Source organism: Anser cygnoides, chromosome 3 (assembly GCF_040182565.1).
Source record: "Anser cygnoides isolate HZ-2024a breed goose chromosome 3, Taihu_goose_T2T_genome, whole genome shotgun sequence".
In the NCBI taxonomy this organism is placed as follows: domain Eukaryota; kingdom Metazoa; phylum Chordata; class Aves; order Anseriformes; family Anatidae; genus Anser; species Anser cygnoides.
In genome coordinates this window covers 41947975-41966524 of record NC_089875.1, presented here as the reverse complement: position 1 = coordinate 41966524, position 18550 = coordinate 41947975, and the positions used below count along the sequence as shown (strand labels likewise).

General features: G+C 39.9%; 1 protein-coding gene across 3 annotated transcripts in view; it reads right to left on the bottom strand.

Annotated features, from left to right (window-relative positions):
• The window catches only part of ERO1B (endoplasmic reticulum oxidoreductase 1 beta), a 32203-nt gene extending 13699 nt beyond the window's left edge, over positions 1–18504 (bottom strand). For 2 of the 3 annotated variants that reach the window (XM_066994004.1, XM_066994005.1), the window contains exons 1-6: positions 18223–18499; positions 14151–14270; positions 11410–11493; positions 10058–10099; positions 2841–2923; positions 892–965 (exon numbers count right to left, since the gene is read on the bottom strand). In XM_066994004.1, the coding sequence (XP_066850105.1) occupies positions 892–965; positions 2841–2923; positions 10058–10099; positions 11410–11493; positions 14151–14270; positions 18223–18306 (487 nt within the window). In that variant the 5' untranslated portion in view covers positions 18307–18499. Of the gene's footprint in view, positions 1–891; positions 966–2840; positions 2924–10057; positions 10100–11409; positions 11494–14150; positions 14271–18222 lie in introns of all 3 variants that reach the window. The other variant, XR_010830265.1, reaches the window with a different exon arrangement.
• Between the last annotated feature and the right edge of the window lie 46 nt (positions 18505–18550).

Below are 18550 nucleotides of genomic sequence, written 5' to 3'. Positions count from 1 at the left end.
GTGCAGCCTGAAGACAGCAGAGACAACAGCAGCTTATTGCACAGAACAGCTCAGATCTACATTAACGCTCACCAAGTATGTATTACAGAAACAGTTCGTACAGAAAGTTTCACATATAAGATGCAGTACAAGTGCTCAAAGAGAACCACAATTGCTAAGTCTACTACAGCTACTACTTTCTCAGGTGACACCAAGTATTAGTCTAAAGGTAGATTAAAATGTCTTGCACAATGCCTTAACAGCATAGAAAACTTACTATGGTATTTAATAAAAATGCTTTTAGCAGCCTTCCTTGAATATGACAATTCTCATGTTTATCTGAAAAATACTCCTTTAAGCTTTGAATGTTACACGCAAATAAAAAGACTCACATGTGGAGCAGAGGAAAGACAATTTAGCATCCTAATGTTTTAACAAAGTCTTTACAAATAAAGTTGAATTTAGCGCAGAGATCGTTTGAAATAGCAAGGCTGGAAGAACATTATCATCCCAAGCATAGACGACAGAACAGCAACAAAAATAGTATGGTAGTAAGAAGCTGAATCAAGTGCAAGTATTTGTCTTAGATTTGTGCCAGGTACATCTCCTGTGATAAGCAGCTTTTTTCTTTTTCTTTTTTTTAATAAAAAGGCTAAATCCCTCACATTTAAGTTATTTCTGTAAAAGTCTCCTGTCCACTTACTAGCAGGAGGTAACAATAAATGTAGACTACTAAGTGCTCCTTGTACAAACTGCATTCTCTGTATGTAAGATGATATGAACTGTCACATGCCTGCTTACCACAAAATTAAAACCTTTAAAAAATGGTTATTGGTAGAGCAGCTGTAATCTTCTGTGTTGTTAAGAGACAGTAAATAAAACAAACACTCTGAAAAAGCTTAAATATTTTACCATCAAGTTCACAAAAATGATCCTGTGAATCATCGTATCTTGCCCAGTCAATGAAAGCCTCCTTACTTTGGTTACTGAGGGGAAGAAAATACATTTCGTTTTAAACTTTTAAATAAACAAGGTCAACAAGAGCTACTCAAAGAACACAATCAACACAGTAATTAACTTGGAATTGAAATCCAAATTACTTTACCTGGCACACTAGAATACATGGCACTACCATTAGCTGCACAGAGATTCAAGCAGGCATCAACTTTTAAAAGTTAATTTCATGTCAGATACCAAGACAGATTTCACCATCATTATTTTAACAAACTACACTGGCAGTGACTTCTCTCCCTTCAGTAAAAGCTTGGTAAAATAATTCCATAGCACATTTTTAACACTTTCTAAAGTACTTCAGCAGCTGTCTGTTCAGGAAAAAAAGATCTTATTTTCTTAACCTGTACTTTCAAAGCGATCTACAATACTTAGCCTTGCTTCTGAGTGGGAGGCTGGACTTCTAAAGGCCTGTTCCAGGCTAAACTACTCTAAGAATGATGTAAGTCTTCTAAACAACATTACTCAGCTCACCCTAGCAACTTCAAGTACTTTGAAGTTCTCTCACTGTGAAACACAAGCAGTGCCACAAGCTGAATGCTTCCTTCTACGCATATGTGCAGCACAGAACTACCAATGCCACACTACTGACAGTAAAATGTAAGCAACATTAAAACGGGAACCCTGTTCCAGTAAAGTGCCTGGAAATACTGAAAACAACCTATTTCATTTGACCAGATTAGTACTAGCTCAATTCTACAGCTGCAAATCTTTAACAAGATACACCTTTAACCTTTTGCCAACTCACAATAGGAGACTATACTTAGCAATGGGCGAGGAGCCTTAAAACTTCCCTGATGTCCTTCTCTAGTAATTGTGGGCAGACAAGATTTGATAGCCACGAGAAACACAGTTTATAAAGGAAAATAACCCTAAACCATGAGGATTTTGCACTTCTAGGTATAGAATTGGAAGGTTTGCCTACAAAGCAGGATCCTTTACCTGACCTCTGCCAGCTTTAATCAACTGCCCTAATCTGATACAAGGCTTTCTCTTTAGCTTTCTGTACACGTACTCAGCCTCATTCTTTCATCCTACAGAAGTGGAAGAGTGTTAATAGCTTATTTCCCCCAAAACACCTGGACAAATGCTCTACTCAGTTTGGTTTAAGACACTACGTATCAAGCAGCAGCATTTGCCTTCCCCCTCTTCAAATTGCTGTCCCATTTTGTTTCTACGCAGGAAAGTCTCTACATTTTCATCAGGTAGAACTGCTGAAATCTATGGCCAAAGGTGCCACACCTCTCCAACAACAGTGATCAACTGATTTTTCTATTGCTACTTCTTAAATGTGAGGTATCTAATCAACTGCAAGTTTTTCTAAGTGCTTTCTTATGTAGGGGCAGCACTATCCTGCAGAATTCTTCCCACCCAACCATGACTGTGCCATGCAATAAGCAAGATCAGGGAATTGATGGAAGCTAAAAATAACTTTGCCAACAAAAATAACTCACAAGCTCCCTGATCTGGTTCACTGAATGATCACAAACAGGCACGTCAGTGTAACAGAGGGACAGAGCAGGACAGAACTCCTTAATCCAGCACAGTCATCAAGAACAAAGAAGGTTGATACTTGTAAAATGTAGAAAAAGCACGTTCATTTGCAAACTTTCTTCATCTCTTGATGCTGTAAGATTTCAAATAAAATCACAGTATACTTTTTTTTAAAAAAAGGAAAGAGCCTACCTAACACTTTTACCTTGAGATGTTCTTGCATCATTTCACATTTACTTTTTAATGGGCTATGGAAGAATGACGAACAAAAACCAGCACATTGCAAAAACAAGACAGACAAAAAGAAATGCCCCTTTGTTAGTATTTTTATACTACTGTTGTAAATCACAGCATACCTTAAGGTACTGTTAACTGCTCCCAGTTTGTTAGCTTGCTCACAATCTTCCAATTCTTTGGAGTGATTTGCTGCTTTTGAATACTGTAAGAAAGGTCACATTCAACATGTAAGTAAGTGAAATAAAATTTACTGAAAGCAGGTGATGTGAGAAGTATTTCTAAGCTTAGCATTGAATCTGACACTATTAGGGAAAAATCCTTACATTCTGGAAGTGGCAAGTAACTTTGGAACACTTTTTTTTTTCCACTTAATTTTGTCAGTCTATTTTCACCCTGTGCTTTCAACTGCCACAGAAAATTCAGCTGTGTCAGATTTTCTTTTTTTTAATAGAGTTCTGAAATATTTCTGATACTTATTTACATTCTTGTGAACTGACTTTGGAATACAAGCAATGGGATAGCTGTAAACTTAACTTGGGGTATGATTATGCTTGCTAAACACAAGGTTTGTCCATCATTCCTGTGGGAAAGATTATCAGTTTTGGCCACTTTCCCCATCATGTTTTATTTAATCTTATTCACTAGAATGATTTAGATAATGCACAGGTCTGGAAGTGAGGTCTTTTGATCTGGACTCAAACTGATTGTTTCAAAGCCAGGACTGAAGTCTTTAAGCGGAATGCCAATTCTAAGCTTTATTTTTTTAATGTAATCCAGTGAAACAGAAGCTGTTTTCCTTATCGTCTTGCTAATAGAAGAATTAAATGAAATTCCCTTATTCTACAGTAATATGCTGATGTCAGCAGGAAATCTGTTAGCTTGTCAGCTTATAGCTCAAAAAAACCCTTCTGTTTTACAACATAATACAGTATCAGCACCCTCCTAAAAGATAAACAAACCCAATTTCCTCTTTTGTTTGTTTTACAGACAGAGCCTTTGGTTTACACAGATTTTTACCTTATCACAGCCTTTAAGAAATACGGAAAGTGATTTGATGTTAGGCAACTGATAGCTTTTTATAAAGCTAAACTGCTGGCTTCTCTTACTCTGGGGCACATACTGACAGGAAGGATTACTATCCAAAATAAAAATAGAAATTAAAGACTTGAGTCAACCCTTCAGAAACAGCAAGCAATAATTGTAATAACAGAAGTTTTAAAAGAAAGAGGATAGCATTTTTTTTTGAGGATGGATTTGTGGTCAAGATGTCATACTCCAGTTATTTCCTACGTATATTTAGAAAAGCTGCAGGATTTTTACCTGCAATGCACATACCTTGATATTTCTCGAAAGAAAAATTACAATTGTTTAGATAAGTAGGCAGGACAACCTACTTTAAAATTACACTTGCACTTTTACAACCCCTAAAAATGTTAATCACAGAAATTAAACACTGGCAAGGTCTTCACACTACATTTTGTACTTAATGATAAAAGGATTTATTCAACTCTAAATGATAGTTAACATTTTATGAAACTTAAACTAAAATATTTAATAGGTTATACACAATAGAGAAGTCTTTCACTATGCTGTTTTTCTTTTTAACATGGTCATAGTTTTAATCTTTTAATACAGTGGTAATTCTGCCCATCACAACTGGAATGCTGTTACTGAAGAGAAGCCTGAAAGGGTTATTAAGTGCCCTTTATCCTTGAGGGTTCTGTACGTGGATAACAAATGTCCATCTTCCAGGTTCAAGGCTTGTGTCATCTGAAAGAGAACAGTTAACTCCTCCCTTCCAAAAAGGGAGTATTTGTCAAAGACAAAGGCACACGGGAATAAACAGGTAGCCTCCTCCGAAAAGGCTGAGCTATCTGTGATCCACGTTCTAGATTTGACAAGGCACGCCTGCATAACCTTGCCTCAAACTTTTCAGTAAATGGTAAAGTTTGTGAGAAAGCTATGAGTAAATGTGTAGACTGGAGCCAAGCAACATGCAAGTAAGACTGCCAACAGAGGTAAGATCATTGATACGTGGATATGCAGCAGCTCAAGGATTTAAGAACAAAAGCTCTTGAATCACTTGAAAAGGTATGAAATCATTATTGAAAACGTGAGAATATTACAACTGAGCACCCCACACCAAGAAGGAAGGGAGGTTAGCACTTGCCCACCTGACAGCTACCAGGCAAGCAAAACTTATTAGATACCTCATCACACCAATATTAGTGCTTAGCCTAAAATCTTGCTAGTCCAAGCTATCCAATGTCCACATTAGCCAGTTACTTTTATGTCATTTATACAGCTTGCAGTCTCTTGGCACACTCCAGAAGTGTCTACAACCACCACAGGAAGAAGGATTATAAAAAATCTTGCATGTGATGCCCTGTATTATCCACTAACAACAGAAGGCTTACTTTGAGGAAGGAGATGAAAGCCTACTGACAACAACATTCATTTTAGAGAGTGTTTTTACAGGTTTCGTATTAGCTCTTGCATCAAGCAACCACATGTTCCAACAGAGCAAAACAAACCTGTGCTTTTGTGGTAGGACAGATGAGTAACAGGCCCTTCCACTCACTTGTAAATATGGAAGATGAGTCCAAGTACACACACAGAAACATGAACGATGTTATGAAAACTTGTTGCGATGAAATTCAGAGGAATGTGGTGGGTTGACACTGGCCAGCAATTAAGCATCCACTGGTCACTTGCTCACTGCCCCTCTCAGCCCCCCCGCCAAGATGGGGGAAGAGAGAGTTGGATGAGCAAAAATGAGGACTAGTGGCTTGAGATAAAGGCGGATTACAAAGTGATAGAGCGGAAAACAAATAAATACAAAGTCATGCAAAGGCAATCACTTGCCAACTCCAAGAAACAGACTGAAGTCCAGTTGGAAAGAAACAGGTCCTTTGGACAGCCTACCTGCCTACGCCAACTAGGTTATGCTGAGCATGTTGTTGTATCACTTTGGTTAGTTCAGGTCAGCTATCCCAGCTGCATCCCCTCCCAGCCTCTTGGCCACCCCATACCTGTTCTCTTGGGGGCCAGAGAGAAGAGCAGAGAGATCAACAGGGAAGATCTCGATGGCCTGCAAGCACTGTTCAGCAATAGCTAAAAAGTGCTTTGTTATCAACACAGCTTTAGTCATGAATCCAAAATACAGCACCATATGTGACTGCTATGAAATAAGCTACAAACAGCAAAACCTACTGAATACCAAAGGAGTGAAAGAGATTAAGAAGACATTGTTAGGGGACTTGCCTGCAACAAATATTTACCCTAGACAGAGCTTCTTGCTCAATTTTCTAGAAATTGCTAGGTGTGAGGCTCATTCTTTCACACCAATGGTTATTAAATGGAAAAATGTGAACAGAGATGCACCTGACCTAGAATGAATGAAACAGATACTGCTGATGAAATAACATACTGAGATGAACATTCAAGACTAAAGTGTTTCCAGGCTTCACTATTTTCCAGTGTTTAACAGCAGCTATGCAACCTCCTTTGCTCTTAGACCAAAGACCTGCTGCTGGCCAGAGCCGACCTAATGAGTGACACTGGTTGGGCCCCTCTGAGTGCAGATTTAAGGGCAAAAACAACTGCTTTGCAACAGCAGCTGGGAGAGTGAGGAGCAATAAACAGCCCTGCAGACCCCCAGGTCAGTGCAGCAGGAGGTGCTCCAGCAACACAGCAGCAGTTCCCCTGCGGCCTGTGGAGAGGCCCCTGGTGGAGCAGGCTGTCCCCCTGCAGCCCATGGGTCCCACACGGAGCAGATCTCCACGCTGCAGCCCGTGGAGGAGCCCCCGGTGGAGCAGGTGGATGTGGCCTGGAGGAGGCTGCGGCCCATGGAGAGCCCCCGCAGGAGCAGGCCCCGGAGCAGCAGGAGGAGCTGCAGCCCGTGGAGAGGAGCCTGTGGCAGAGCAGCTCACGCCTGAAGAACTGCACCCTGTGGCACGGACTCGTGCTAGAGTGGTTTTTGAAGAACTGCAGCTAACAGGAAGCCCACATACGATCAGCTCAGGAAGGAGGGCATCCCATGGAAGGGATCCCATGCTGGAGTGGGGGCAGAGAGTGAGGAGGAAGAAGCAGCAACAACGAAGTGTTATGGATTGTCTGCAACCCCCACTCCCCCGTGCAGCTCAGAGGGAGGAACAAAACATTTTTAGTTTACTTTTAGTTCTCCCTCATCTGTTATCAATTGGCAATAAACTAATCTTTCCAAAGTTGAGCCTGTTTTGCCCAAAATGGTAATTCTCATGGGATTTCCCTACCCTTATCAAGAAAAAATAAAAAGACTGGTTGAGATAGTTTCTTGCCCTGTCCTCTGAGGACCAGGAACACAACAGTGGTATGCTGGTGCTTAGCTACCTCCTGGTGTTACGCCACCAGCCTATTACCCAAAAATGTTTTCACTACTCAACTGAAGTAGAACTATAGAAAGTAAAACTACTTTGTGACTTTCCAGCACCATCTGAAGAAGCTTACATTGGTGCCAAGAATTTAAAAAGAGATCCTCTGTTGCTAACTGCACTTCTGTGAAGATGCTGTAGAAGCGTAACGCTGGTCTTTGTGCCTAGATGATCTTCCAAATGCAGAACTGTTCTCCCCGCAGTAATTAAGAAACCACAAAATAAAAAACAGAAGAATAACAAAAAACCAGACCAACCAACAACAAGAAACCCTTGGCAAAAAAAAAGCCTTCTGCCTAGAACAAGGCAAAAGCCACAGAAGTGTGAAATACAGCTACAAGTTTAGCAGTTCCTCTACATTAGGAGAGATGCACAATAGGAAACTGTGCAGAAGCCCAGCACTTAAGTCACAGAAGACTTCTCCACAGAATTCTACCCTGAGTTTATGTACCCCAGAGTGTAACTTGCATTATTTAAAGATGTCTTCAGATGTTTTCACCTTTCTAAGTCAGACATGATCAGGACAAAAGAGAAGAATTGGTTTTCCTCTGGGGACATACTTGTCCACTTTCTTTAAAACAGTGTTTTAAGGATAATCCACAAGATACCAGACTTTCTCAAAAGGACCAAGCACATGCACAGTATTTGCATAGTCCTTGAAACAAAATATCCATACCAAGATGAGTTTGATGCTTCCTTAAAAAGGGATATTAAAGGAGATTCCCCATTTTTAATTGGCTTCAAAAAAGAATTTTAACCACAAGATGTATGGAAATGGCGTAATATTTCTGTCAGTCCCAATGACATCTTTCCTGCAGACAAGAAGCAGATATAAACTCCTTGGTTCTACAACTGATTAAAGTGGCAGAATTGCTGTACTTCCAGTACTGTAGCTGCTTGCAACAACCTGCAAGGCAATTCAAAGGAAACAACTGTACCACATATACAAGCAAATGATAGCTCCCTGAAGAAGTTTTCACTCTTCCTTTATTGTAGGGAAAAAAGTGGCTGATATTTCCCTTTTTAAGTCCAACTCAACGTCATTATGTTAAGTAGCATCTTAAGAACACCATTCTCTTTAGTTACTAATTAACATCTTCATTATGGCTCTCAGGATTAATCAGAAGGCTCAAACACCTACTTAAAGGATCTTTAAAGACTAAGTTTTAGAAGAGATGAAGTTAGAATGCCTGTAAGAGTCATAATGGTATTTCAGTAGTCAGTTTCTTTACTTGGAAGAAAAGAAACTTTACTTTCTTACATTTGGAAAAGAACAGTCAATGAAAAAAACTCACAAAAGACTTGCCAGCTAAAACTCAAGATCTGTACAGAGAAAGCGCTGAAGTTTTCCCCGAACAACTACTGTGTACGCTGAAACACATTCAGTCATGTCCCTGAGACAGAAGTTTTTCTCTGACCACCGGAAGCCTTTAAGCAAAGGGGCACACTTCAGAGTGAGCTTGCCACTACATACATGTAAACAGGAAATGAGACTTCCTCTTGAGCTAAAGCTTGGACAGACTTGTTGCAATGTTCAAGACAGGACAAATTACTCCGTGATACCTCTCAGCTACCTTCGGTGATCTTTTGTTGGATATAATTTAAACCTAATACCAACAGTCATTTATGATACAGTAAGTTACACTGAGGTGAAATATGCAGTAACTATGGCTGTCCAGTGAGGTGGAAAGTGCTGGGAAGGATGGAGATAGAGTTAAGCAAGAAACACAGTGAAGTTTTAGTTGTTGCAGAGCAGCAATTACAGTAAGGCAAGGACTTTTCAGCTTCTCACACTGCCCTGCCAGCAAGGAGGCTGCAGGTGCATGAGGAGCTGGGAGGAGACAGAACCAGGACAGCTGACCCAAACCAGACAAAGGGATGTCCCATAGCATGGTGTCATGCTGAGCAATTAATATGGGATGGCAGGGACCGCTGCTTGGGAACAGGCTGGGCATCAGTCAGGAGGTGGCGAGCAATCATGTTGCACATCACTTGCTTTGTACATTATTATCGTCATCATCCTCTTCCTTTTCTGTCCTATTAAAGTGTCTCATCTCAACCCTCGAGGTTTTACTTTTTTCTCCCCTCCCGATTCTCTCCCCATCCCATCAGAGGTCAGTGGGGTGAGGCAACAGCTGTGTGGTGCTTAGCTGTCAGCCAGGTTAAACCACACCAGGCATTCATTTTTAAGATTTCACATTTGGGCCCCATGGGTACTATTATCCAATCAACTGCTAAAACCTTTATTCTTGGCACTGTGTTTAGGATTTGGGAATGGGAGGTTTGTCTTTTTGTTCTGACCTCTTTTCTAGGCATATATATAATCTCCTTTACTTTCTTGGCTGTGCTAAGATCACTTGATGATCTAAGAAGGTCGGCTTGGACAAAAGCAAGCGAAAACCAACAGCACAGACTACTTAAGCTGGCACAGATGACTTAAGCCTACATCAACTTAAGGCTAATGAGCTGTTCAAGATTAGATGCATCAAAACTACATATAAATGTTCACCTTGTTTGGATTATTACAGGTTGTGTTTATATACAATTCTTACAAAAAAACTGCACTGCTATTCATCCCAGCCTATAGCTTCATAGAAGGTGGCCTATACTCAGTAAGGAACAAAGAATTTTACATCAGGCATTTGGTGGCCATGTGTTGCTGTCCCTCCTGGTTATTCACTGATTCCATCTGTACCAAGTCTCATGCTGTTAAGACTCAGAATGGTGCAATGGTACCAGCAACATCAGGAACACTGTTACTCACACAACAGAAAATGCAAAGCCGCATACAGGAACTGGTCAGTTACATTAACAATTGCATCACTATGCCAAGACTGAAGATTTGCAATAAAAAGCCACACATCTACTGTAATGTTAAGATTACAACAAATGAGATAGAACTTAGAAAATAAATGACTACTTACTTTATTAGAGCTCCCAGCTTTAATTCCGACAGGTATTTTGCTCTAAAAGCAAAAATAATTCAGTTTTTATACTGCTCCTAGAAACAATTATGCTTGATGTAGAAATATTTAATTCCTAGATTTACAGGAGGCCAAACCACACTTGTTTTACATAGTTAGCTTGTTCCTTTCCTTCCTTGGATTTATTCAAAACAGTGCTACATCTTTGACAGACTTAGAATTATTTATATTAGTGGTAAAATGATTAAGACCTTAGACTACTTTGATTATATTTCTTCTTTCGAAATAGTTGTCACCCTTTTACTTAAATTTAACTAGATTCATTAGTAAAAATTCTAAACTAATATGAATTTTGTTAGCTGATGACTGATTAGAAGTATAGATCAGCCTTATAACTGAACTTTGATATAGTTAAAGAATCGGTATATTCTTCAGAATAGTTAAAAGCCTGCCAAAAACAATTTGCCATTTCTCAAAAGCCAAGGGAAGACTACCTTTTCTCTGAATATGCAGGCTTTCCAAACAGGCTAAGAACCAATCTCCTATGCCTTCTGAAAACCCAAGCCGTACATTATATACCTGCCCCGATCAGTTACTTGGGTGACAACAAAGTGCCAGTTACTGTAAGCTCTAGTGTCTGACATGAAGTGTTATAAAAGTGACACTAAACATTGGAAGTGTCTTGCAGTTTACAAAATCAGGCGTTTTTTCAAACTATTGTTTTTCATCACTGCTTGTTGAATCCTTGTTGAATGTGTTAAGTCACTGCACAGAAGACTTAGTAAATCCAAGGAAACAAAGACCTAGACTCAATGCTACAAATACACTGTTGGGACTTAGTATACATGAGAACCTTAATCACACCTACCCCCAGTCTCTAAATATTAGAAAATGAGATGAGAATGACTACCTCTAGGAATCATTTTCTCCCCCACAGGTAAGTTACCTATTTTACAGCTGTGTTTATTTTGAAAGAATGAATGTATCAGTGTCAGAGATTTTGACTAAGATAGTCTTGATTTTATAAGAGAGCTGAATCAAGCTACACATGGATGGGAATACATAGCTATAATTGCTGACATTCTAATAATTATTATAGCACTTCACTTACATTCTGTGCTACCATTTCCTTGAGGACATTATACAGCCTGGCTGGAAAAGAGATTTATTCTAAATGAGAGGAAATAACAGAACTATGTCTACTTACCATTGGAACTATGAAGTATGTATGTTTTTACATAGGTTTTAAGTTTACTATAGCAGAAAAGTACAGCATACAGTATTACTCACTGAAAATAAGCAAACTGCTTAGTCAAATGTCCCTTTTCTATTTTATGTTATTTGATCCATACCTCAGGACAAGGCTCTACATGACAATCTTTGATAGAACAATGGCCATCGTCAGCCCAGAATGGACACGGTCTCTTCAGATTGACCTAAACACACAAAAACCAAAGGATACAATCAATATGATTTACGGCAACTTTTAAAACAGAGAGCTCCCAGTATCAAGTCCTTTCAAATTAAAGAACGATACAAAGAAAAGGGTTAAATTTAGTACTGACATACATACATTGAACTACTCTCCCTCAGAATACAGAAGCTGAAGCTTGGCGCATTGGAGTTGTTAATAATGGTCTGCAAATGGACACATACACAGAATATTAAAGCCCAAATTAAATCTGTCACTGTTAATGTAACTTAAAAGCAGTAAATAAACTGCTAAAAAGGCAAATCAGACACAGCTATAAAATGGCTGTACTTAATTAGTTGTATTTGTACTAAGCTGATCAAGGAAATATATTTCATGGAAGACAGGAACTAGTACAGAAGTTTATAGTTCAAATTAAATGCTTGAAGGATTTCAGATTCCAAGCAGTAAAAATGGACAAATCATTACTACACTTCATTGCTCTAGTCAAGGAATAATGGGTATCAAAATAGTAATGGATTTAAATTAAAGAGTTGATGTTGTACAAGTATAAATAACAAAGAGAAACCACTTCAGAAACATTACCAGCAAATCCTGTCATGCTTTCTTGTCAATGATCCTATTTGTCATCAAATGGCAGAACAACACTATATATACTAGTATCTACTACATAGCAAGAGACTCAAACACTTTGCGATTACATTTCATGTGGATTGTCAATATGAAAGTCAGTTTAAAAAAAAGTTTTGCATTAGCCATATATACACACACATACACGTGATAGCACACACTTGGACCTCATCGTTCCTACACTGAAGACTACAGACTGAATGTTTTCTTGCATGATCAACCAGAAACACTGTGGAAATACACCATCTTTGAAACCTAAAATTACAAGTAAAATACAAAACATTTACTCTCAGCAGTTATCACTATTTTTGGACAAAAATACAGAAACAGTTTTACAACTTCCAAAGTAAAAAAAAAGCTATTGTTTCTCAGTTTTCCTTTAGCAAAGCCTATACTAGTTTCCTTCAGTTTATAAATATTATCCAAAGAAATTAAACTGAAGTCACTACTTAACCTCAAATCATTTAAGTAAGTTATTTGATATATTACTTTATATTTGAAACTCTTCTTGCAGATATTTAAGTCTGCAGTTGGACACAGCAAGAGTTCTAATAAAACGCACTGTAAAATTAAGCCTAATACTCCAAGGACGGCATCAAGTCCTTGAACAATTTCAACACAAACTTAAGAACTAAAAACACGCTCAGAAATATTATTTAGGTCTACACATCTTAAGCCAGAAAACTAATCCATATGCTAGCTCATGGGAAAAGACACATACAAGCTGTACAACAAATGGAGTTGTACACTGTAACAGAATTCCTGTTGTAACTCATCACTACCACCACAGTAAGAGCTGCTACACAAAACATGCCCTCCCACCAATTTCTACCAAAAAAGTACACCGAAACAAGCTAATATTGTTAGGATACAACCTTCTTCAAAGTAAACCCTAACACACTTATGCAGTCATGAGGGCCAGCATGCAGTCCACCCATTGCTACACAGTATTTAGTAATTCTAGAAAAGAATTGGTCAGAAAATCAAGCTGAATAAATAATTTGGGAAGTTTTTCATCCTTTCCCTTCTGAATAAGCAGCAGGTTTTTTTGTCCCCGCTCAGAATCAAGGAAGTGCTATGGAGTCAGTGCATAATTGGTATTGATTAAAGTACAAGGACTGTACAACCTCAGTTGGGCTCACAAGTGTGTTTTGTGTGTGAGCACAGATATTGCTTAGTTACTTGGACCTTGCATCTTCCTATCTGTTAGTAATATCAGTAATGCAAAAAAGCTTCAACTCCTGACTATTGCCCAGCTCTGTGTGTTAACACACCGCATTTTGCTGTCTCAATTCTCTACCCACTGGAAGAATATACCTATCCACTGAGGGTGAATCAATAATACAGATAGACTCCAACATGATTTGAAGTATTGGTTTGGCGTCTGTCATGCAGGAAAATTGTAAGCATTAACTACTGTTTGTACACTCAAGCATACAGTCATTTTGATGAAATATTTTCAAGCTAAACATATTTGAAAATAAACATATCTGAAAATAAAAGTCTTATTTTGCTCAGAGTCTAACAGAGAGAAAACAATTGTTGAAAGACTTAAGTGGTATCACAGACCAATTGAAAATTTGTTCCTATTTTTCGAAGAAATAAAAGCTCTCTAGATAGCAAACAGTAACATCAGAACTAAGCTGATAAGAAAAGGAAATCATCGTAATATTTCAATTTCAAATTATACCAGTTACTTGGAAGACAAGTGCTGCATGCTGTCAGAAAGTTGCTAATATACAACCCTTTCCCAGATGTAGGTGTCTGAAGACATTGCCTTGAAAATTATCACTTATACGTTGAATGAAAACAGTAAATTTGCTGTCACTGACTCCAGGATTAACAGACCAAACACAAGACCTCTTACCAGTATAACTTCCAGGGACTGAAAACCTGCTATAACCAAACAAAAGAACTGTACATTTCTAAAAGACAATTTAATGCAGCCAAGTCGGTTGGTTTTCTCAGTAATCCTCCCTGTATTTTATGGATTTCATTTAAATTATTCAGGGAAAAAGTCACTAATTGTACCTTGTAATATCTGAAGTAATCACGTTCTTGCAGTTTCTGTATTTTGGGGAAGATCTTGAACGTATTGAAGTCATCGATGCTTTCTATGTCACATAAGCAATCATCTAGGACTCCTGTGAGCTATAAAAAAATACATTGAATTGATTTTTAATCAAGAAATGCAGCATTAACTGTGGAAAAATCCTCTAAAAAGATGACAGTCAAAAGAAATAGTAGCAAAATGAAATTCCGCAGCAAATAATTTATTTCTCATTATGTAACATACTTTACACACCCAAAATTGGAAAAGAACCGACCTTTGCACTTTTTAGCTTAAATCCACCTTCAAACACAATGCTGAATCAATGCTGGACTACCATTTTGAGCCCTGAAATTTGTTTTGATGGATTCAACGTATAGAACATTCTACAGAACGAGCAGCAAGATTTTCCAAACTACAAATACGCATTATCTTAGCACAGAATTGCATACCAAGTATTCAACTAACGAGCATGCAATAGAAGAATTCCCCCAAAAACACAACTATGCACTGTTATCCTATCTTTTTCATTTCTTCTTAAAAGTACAAAAAATTCCAGATAGTTTCTTTAGCAGTATGGGAGAAAGGGGCATAGGTACTTTTGTGCCCAAGAAGTTAGTAACTTCACAGTTAAATTCTGCAAACAAATACAGATGTCTGCACCTGGTTTTGCTAATACTACAAGGCTGTAAACCTATCACGAAATTAAGTCGGAACTTCCCAGGCTCCATCACTCCTGTGCCAGGACCACAAGCTTGCTGGCACTGAACTAGCCCAGGACTGCCCCTGCAAAAAAGCGTGCACAAGTGCCGAGGAAGCCCAAGTGCTGCCAGCACAGGAGAGGAAGTAGCAGTGTGCAAGCAACAAAGAGAGGCCCCAACAACTGAGCAGACTAAGCTACGGCAAGAGTTTTGCTAAGACCCTGACAGTGCCTTAATGAAAGATAGGAACAGTAAAAACATGATTCTATGAACATTTGTGACAAAATTTAATGAAATCTCAACTACTCCTCAGCTTCTTCACCAAATAGAAGCACCTTTGAAAGGCCTTTCAAAGGTACATTTGAAGGCTTTGGTCCATATCTAAATGAATGGAATCAAGCACTGCTGCTAACTACTACTATTCTTCAGCCAGATGTGAAATTTGTCAGCATAACCGATGGCCTAGAAAGCAAAAATCCTATAAAAATAGGAAAGCCTGCATATTTTGTATCTTCTGTAGGCTTAGAACTTCTCACTACTAAAAGGTTGTGTGCAAAAGGAGAAGAAAAACATTGTGTTTTTTTCTCCATAGATTTCACAGCTAGATGAGATGAGGTTATGAAATCGTCTCATCTGTTTTATGCATGATAAATCACTCCACTACTTTACAGCAAAGATACCATTATATAACCAAGCTTGATATAAAAAAAAAGTCACCAGAAACCACACTGTAGGCTTCTGCTCTTACGAAGCAGAAAGGAGGCCCAGGAAGTGGATTCCCTACCACCCCAAGAGAATACAGCGAGGTTATGGCAATAAAACATTTTAGTAGGAAATTCCCCTTCTATAGATCTTACTTTCCCTGATACACTAAATAGGCTGTCACAATTCTGCAGAGTAGTTACAGTAGTGAAGTAAAACTCATTTAAGGGAAACAACTTCACCCCAAGTCTTCCATGCTGTTACACTTGCTTTTGTTAATGTTATTTAACTTCAAACCTGCGCAAACAGCTCTGGAAGACTGTATTCATTAACAGGCTTTTAAAAAGCCTAAAGACCTCACAACCCACACGACTGCCAACTTCTAAGTGAGAATACAGAGGTTATTATTGATATTTACAGAAGTAAAACATCCATGCATTTTAATTTATAATGATTTCATTGCAAAACTCAACTTTTCTTATCAATCACACATGCATAAAGTAATTTGGCCATCTTTACAGGTAACACCTTACCACTAACAAACGGCAGTACATTCTGCTAAAATATAAAAAGGCAAAAAAAAAGGTAACTCAACATTTTGCTCGAATATTCAGCTATATTAACAGGATAACTACCTGAAGAATAACAACACATTAAGATGAAAGCAGAGTGAGGAGGAGCTGAGAAATTTTCTTTGGACTTAAAGATGAGGAGTAGGAAATAATTCTGATGCTCGCCTCCCACTGCTTATAAAAATATTTAGACCATCCTTGCAAAACCAAAAATGCTCTAGGGGAAAATGTTCCCAATCAACACACTGTACTTACATGCAGTATCAAATACCCACGGAAAATAAAGCTGCAGTCCTTTATTTAACTAAGTGAACTAACTTAAGTTACACCTTCGCCAGATGTCTCTGACAACACATTGATTCTAAGAACACCTTTCAAAACGCAGTGCGTTTTACTCAGAAGAATAAAAAGCGCCGAGAATAATCCACCCCCCAAACTAGAAGAGGGCTCAAATTTTTAAGAGAAAAACTAATGCAGAGTAGCAAGAACAAGCAAGCGAAACTCTATTTCCTTGTCATAAGCTTTACAAACCGGAGCAGTTGGCTCCCTGAATACATAAAATTGGAAAAAAAAAAAAAGCAATGTTTCCTTGGAAGGCATGTTCTAAAATTAAACTATGCTGTATATGTACCAAAATACAATTTATAAAGTCGTTTGACAGCACATATGAAAAGCCAATACTGCACAGGAGCGGAGTCAGTTCATGGCACGCTAACTCCAGCCGCCCTTGTCATTAGTGCCGGTGAAGTCTTCAGTGCTCCGACCTGCTTAATGACAGATCACTAAGAAAATGCACAAAACTGCTTTGTTTGTCAGCACCTGGATCTGCCAGTGAATTTTCAATGCGAAGACATGAAAATAAGAACAACATATTGCACAGTTAACACTACCTATTGCACGACCTACTTTGCTATTCACACAACTCATTTTTTGCCCTTTTAAACTGAGCTGCACTAGTTAACTTAAACCACAAGTACACAGTCAAACTGTACTGGAAGTTAGCACAACTTGTCTTACCATGACCAAGTATCAGGCTTCCTTTTAATCTATCAATTACTTTGAACTTTACGATAAACTCTAGAAGCATTAGGCTAACATAAGTGTGATCAAAGTCAGACACAGACTAGTTTCTATTCCTTGTTTCTAATATGCTTATCAAAGTATTTCCACATATTAAAATTAGTTTAGTTTTTGTACAACTATCAGCTGTACTGGAGATGGCAAACTTCTCCAAGATAAATTGAGCTTTCACACAAAAAGGTCGGTGTTTAACCTGCATCGATGAAACACCAGCCAAGTGTACTCAGGCACTTCAACGTTATCAGAAGCCTGAACAAGTGCATATACTAACAAGCAGCATATTTACACAAACAACCTTATTAGTGCTATCAGGTTGCTGCACTTTAATTGCTTCAACAATTAGAAGACCACCTGGGACACCGCTTTGTTCCTTACCGCTTTACTCTGCCGTGGCTGCAGAACAAGAGCAAAACTACAGGTAATACAACTCCAAGGACTAATGGGCAGCTTATCTTTCCTCGGCGCAAGTCGAACTGTAGCTGTTTAAACTCTCAGTACAATGTAATAACAGTCCTACGAAACAGCCGTCTCTCTGCCAAGCGCCGTGAGAAAGCCACGACACTTTAATACCTGCGTTAAGGGCTCCAATTAAGTTAGCGCTTTGTTTCGCTAGGACAGCTGTTAGGTAAGGGATTTTTTAAGCCTCAGACAACTTCAAGTTACAACCCAAAAACGTGCAGCAAGGTTTCTGAGCTAGGCTACTCGCCGCCTTAGGCGGTCAGCCACACAGCAGCAGATGAAGCCCAGAAGACGCAGTAAGCACAGCCGAGGACCCCAGAAGCGCTCTGCTCCACGTGCTCGTTCCTCAGAGCGTTTTCGTGCGGGCTCGCCGCGACGCCCGGGGCCGAGCCGCAACCCTCCCCGCCCCGACACGGGGCTGCCCTGCCCCGCCGGCTCCCTCGGGACGGCGCTGCCCGGAGGCCGAGGGCCGAAGCCGTGACGGAGCCCCTCCCGCCGGCCCCCCCCCGGCCGCCCGCTCCCCCCGCCGCGGCTCCCACCTGGGCCTCCGCCGTGAGGACGCAGCCGAGCGCCGCCAGCAGCCGCAGCGCCGCCCCGCTCCGGCCGGCCCCGCCGCCGCTCATGCTGCTCCCGCCGCTCCGCTCCGCCCGGCCGCGGCCACACGAAGCGGGCGAGGCTCGGCAAAGCGGCGGCGGCGGCGTCTCCCCCTGCCCGCCGCGCCCGCAGCCGGAGCCGTCGGGCGGGGGCGCCGCGCTCGGCTCGCCTCACCCCGCCTCAGCCCCAGCGCGCACCGTCCCCTCGCGCAGCAACCGCCGCCCGCGCGGCCGCCCGGCTGCCAGCCCGCCGCGCAGCGTGCCGGGACATGTA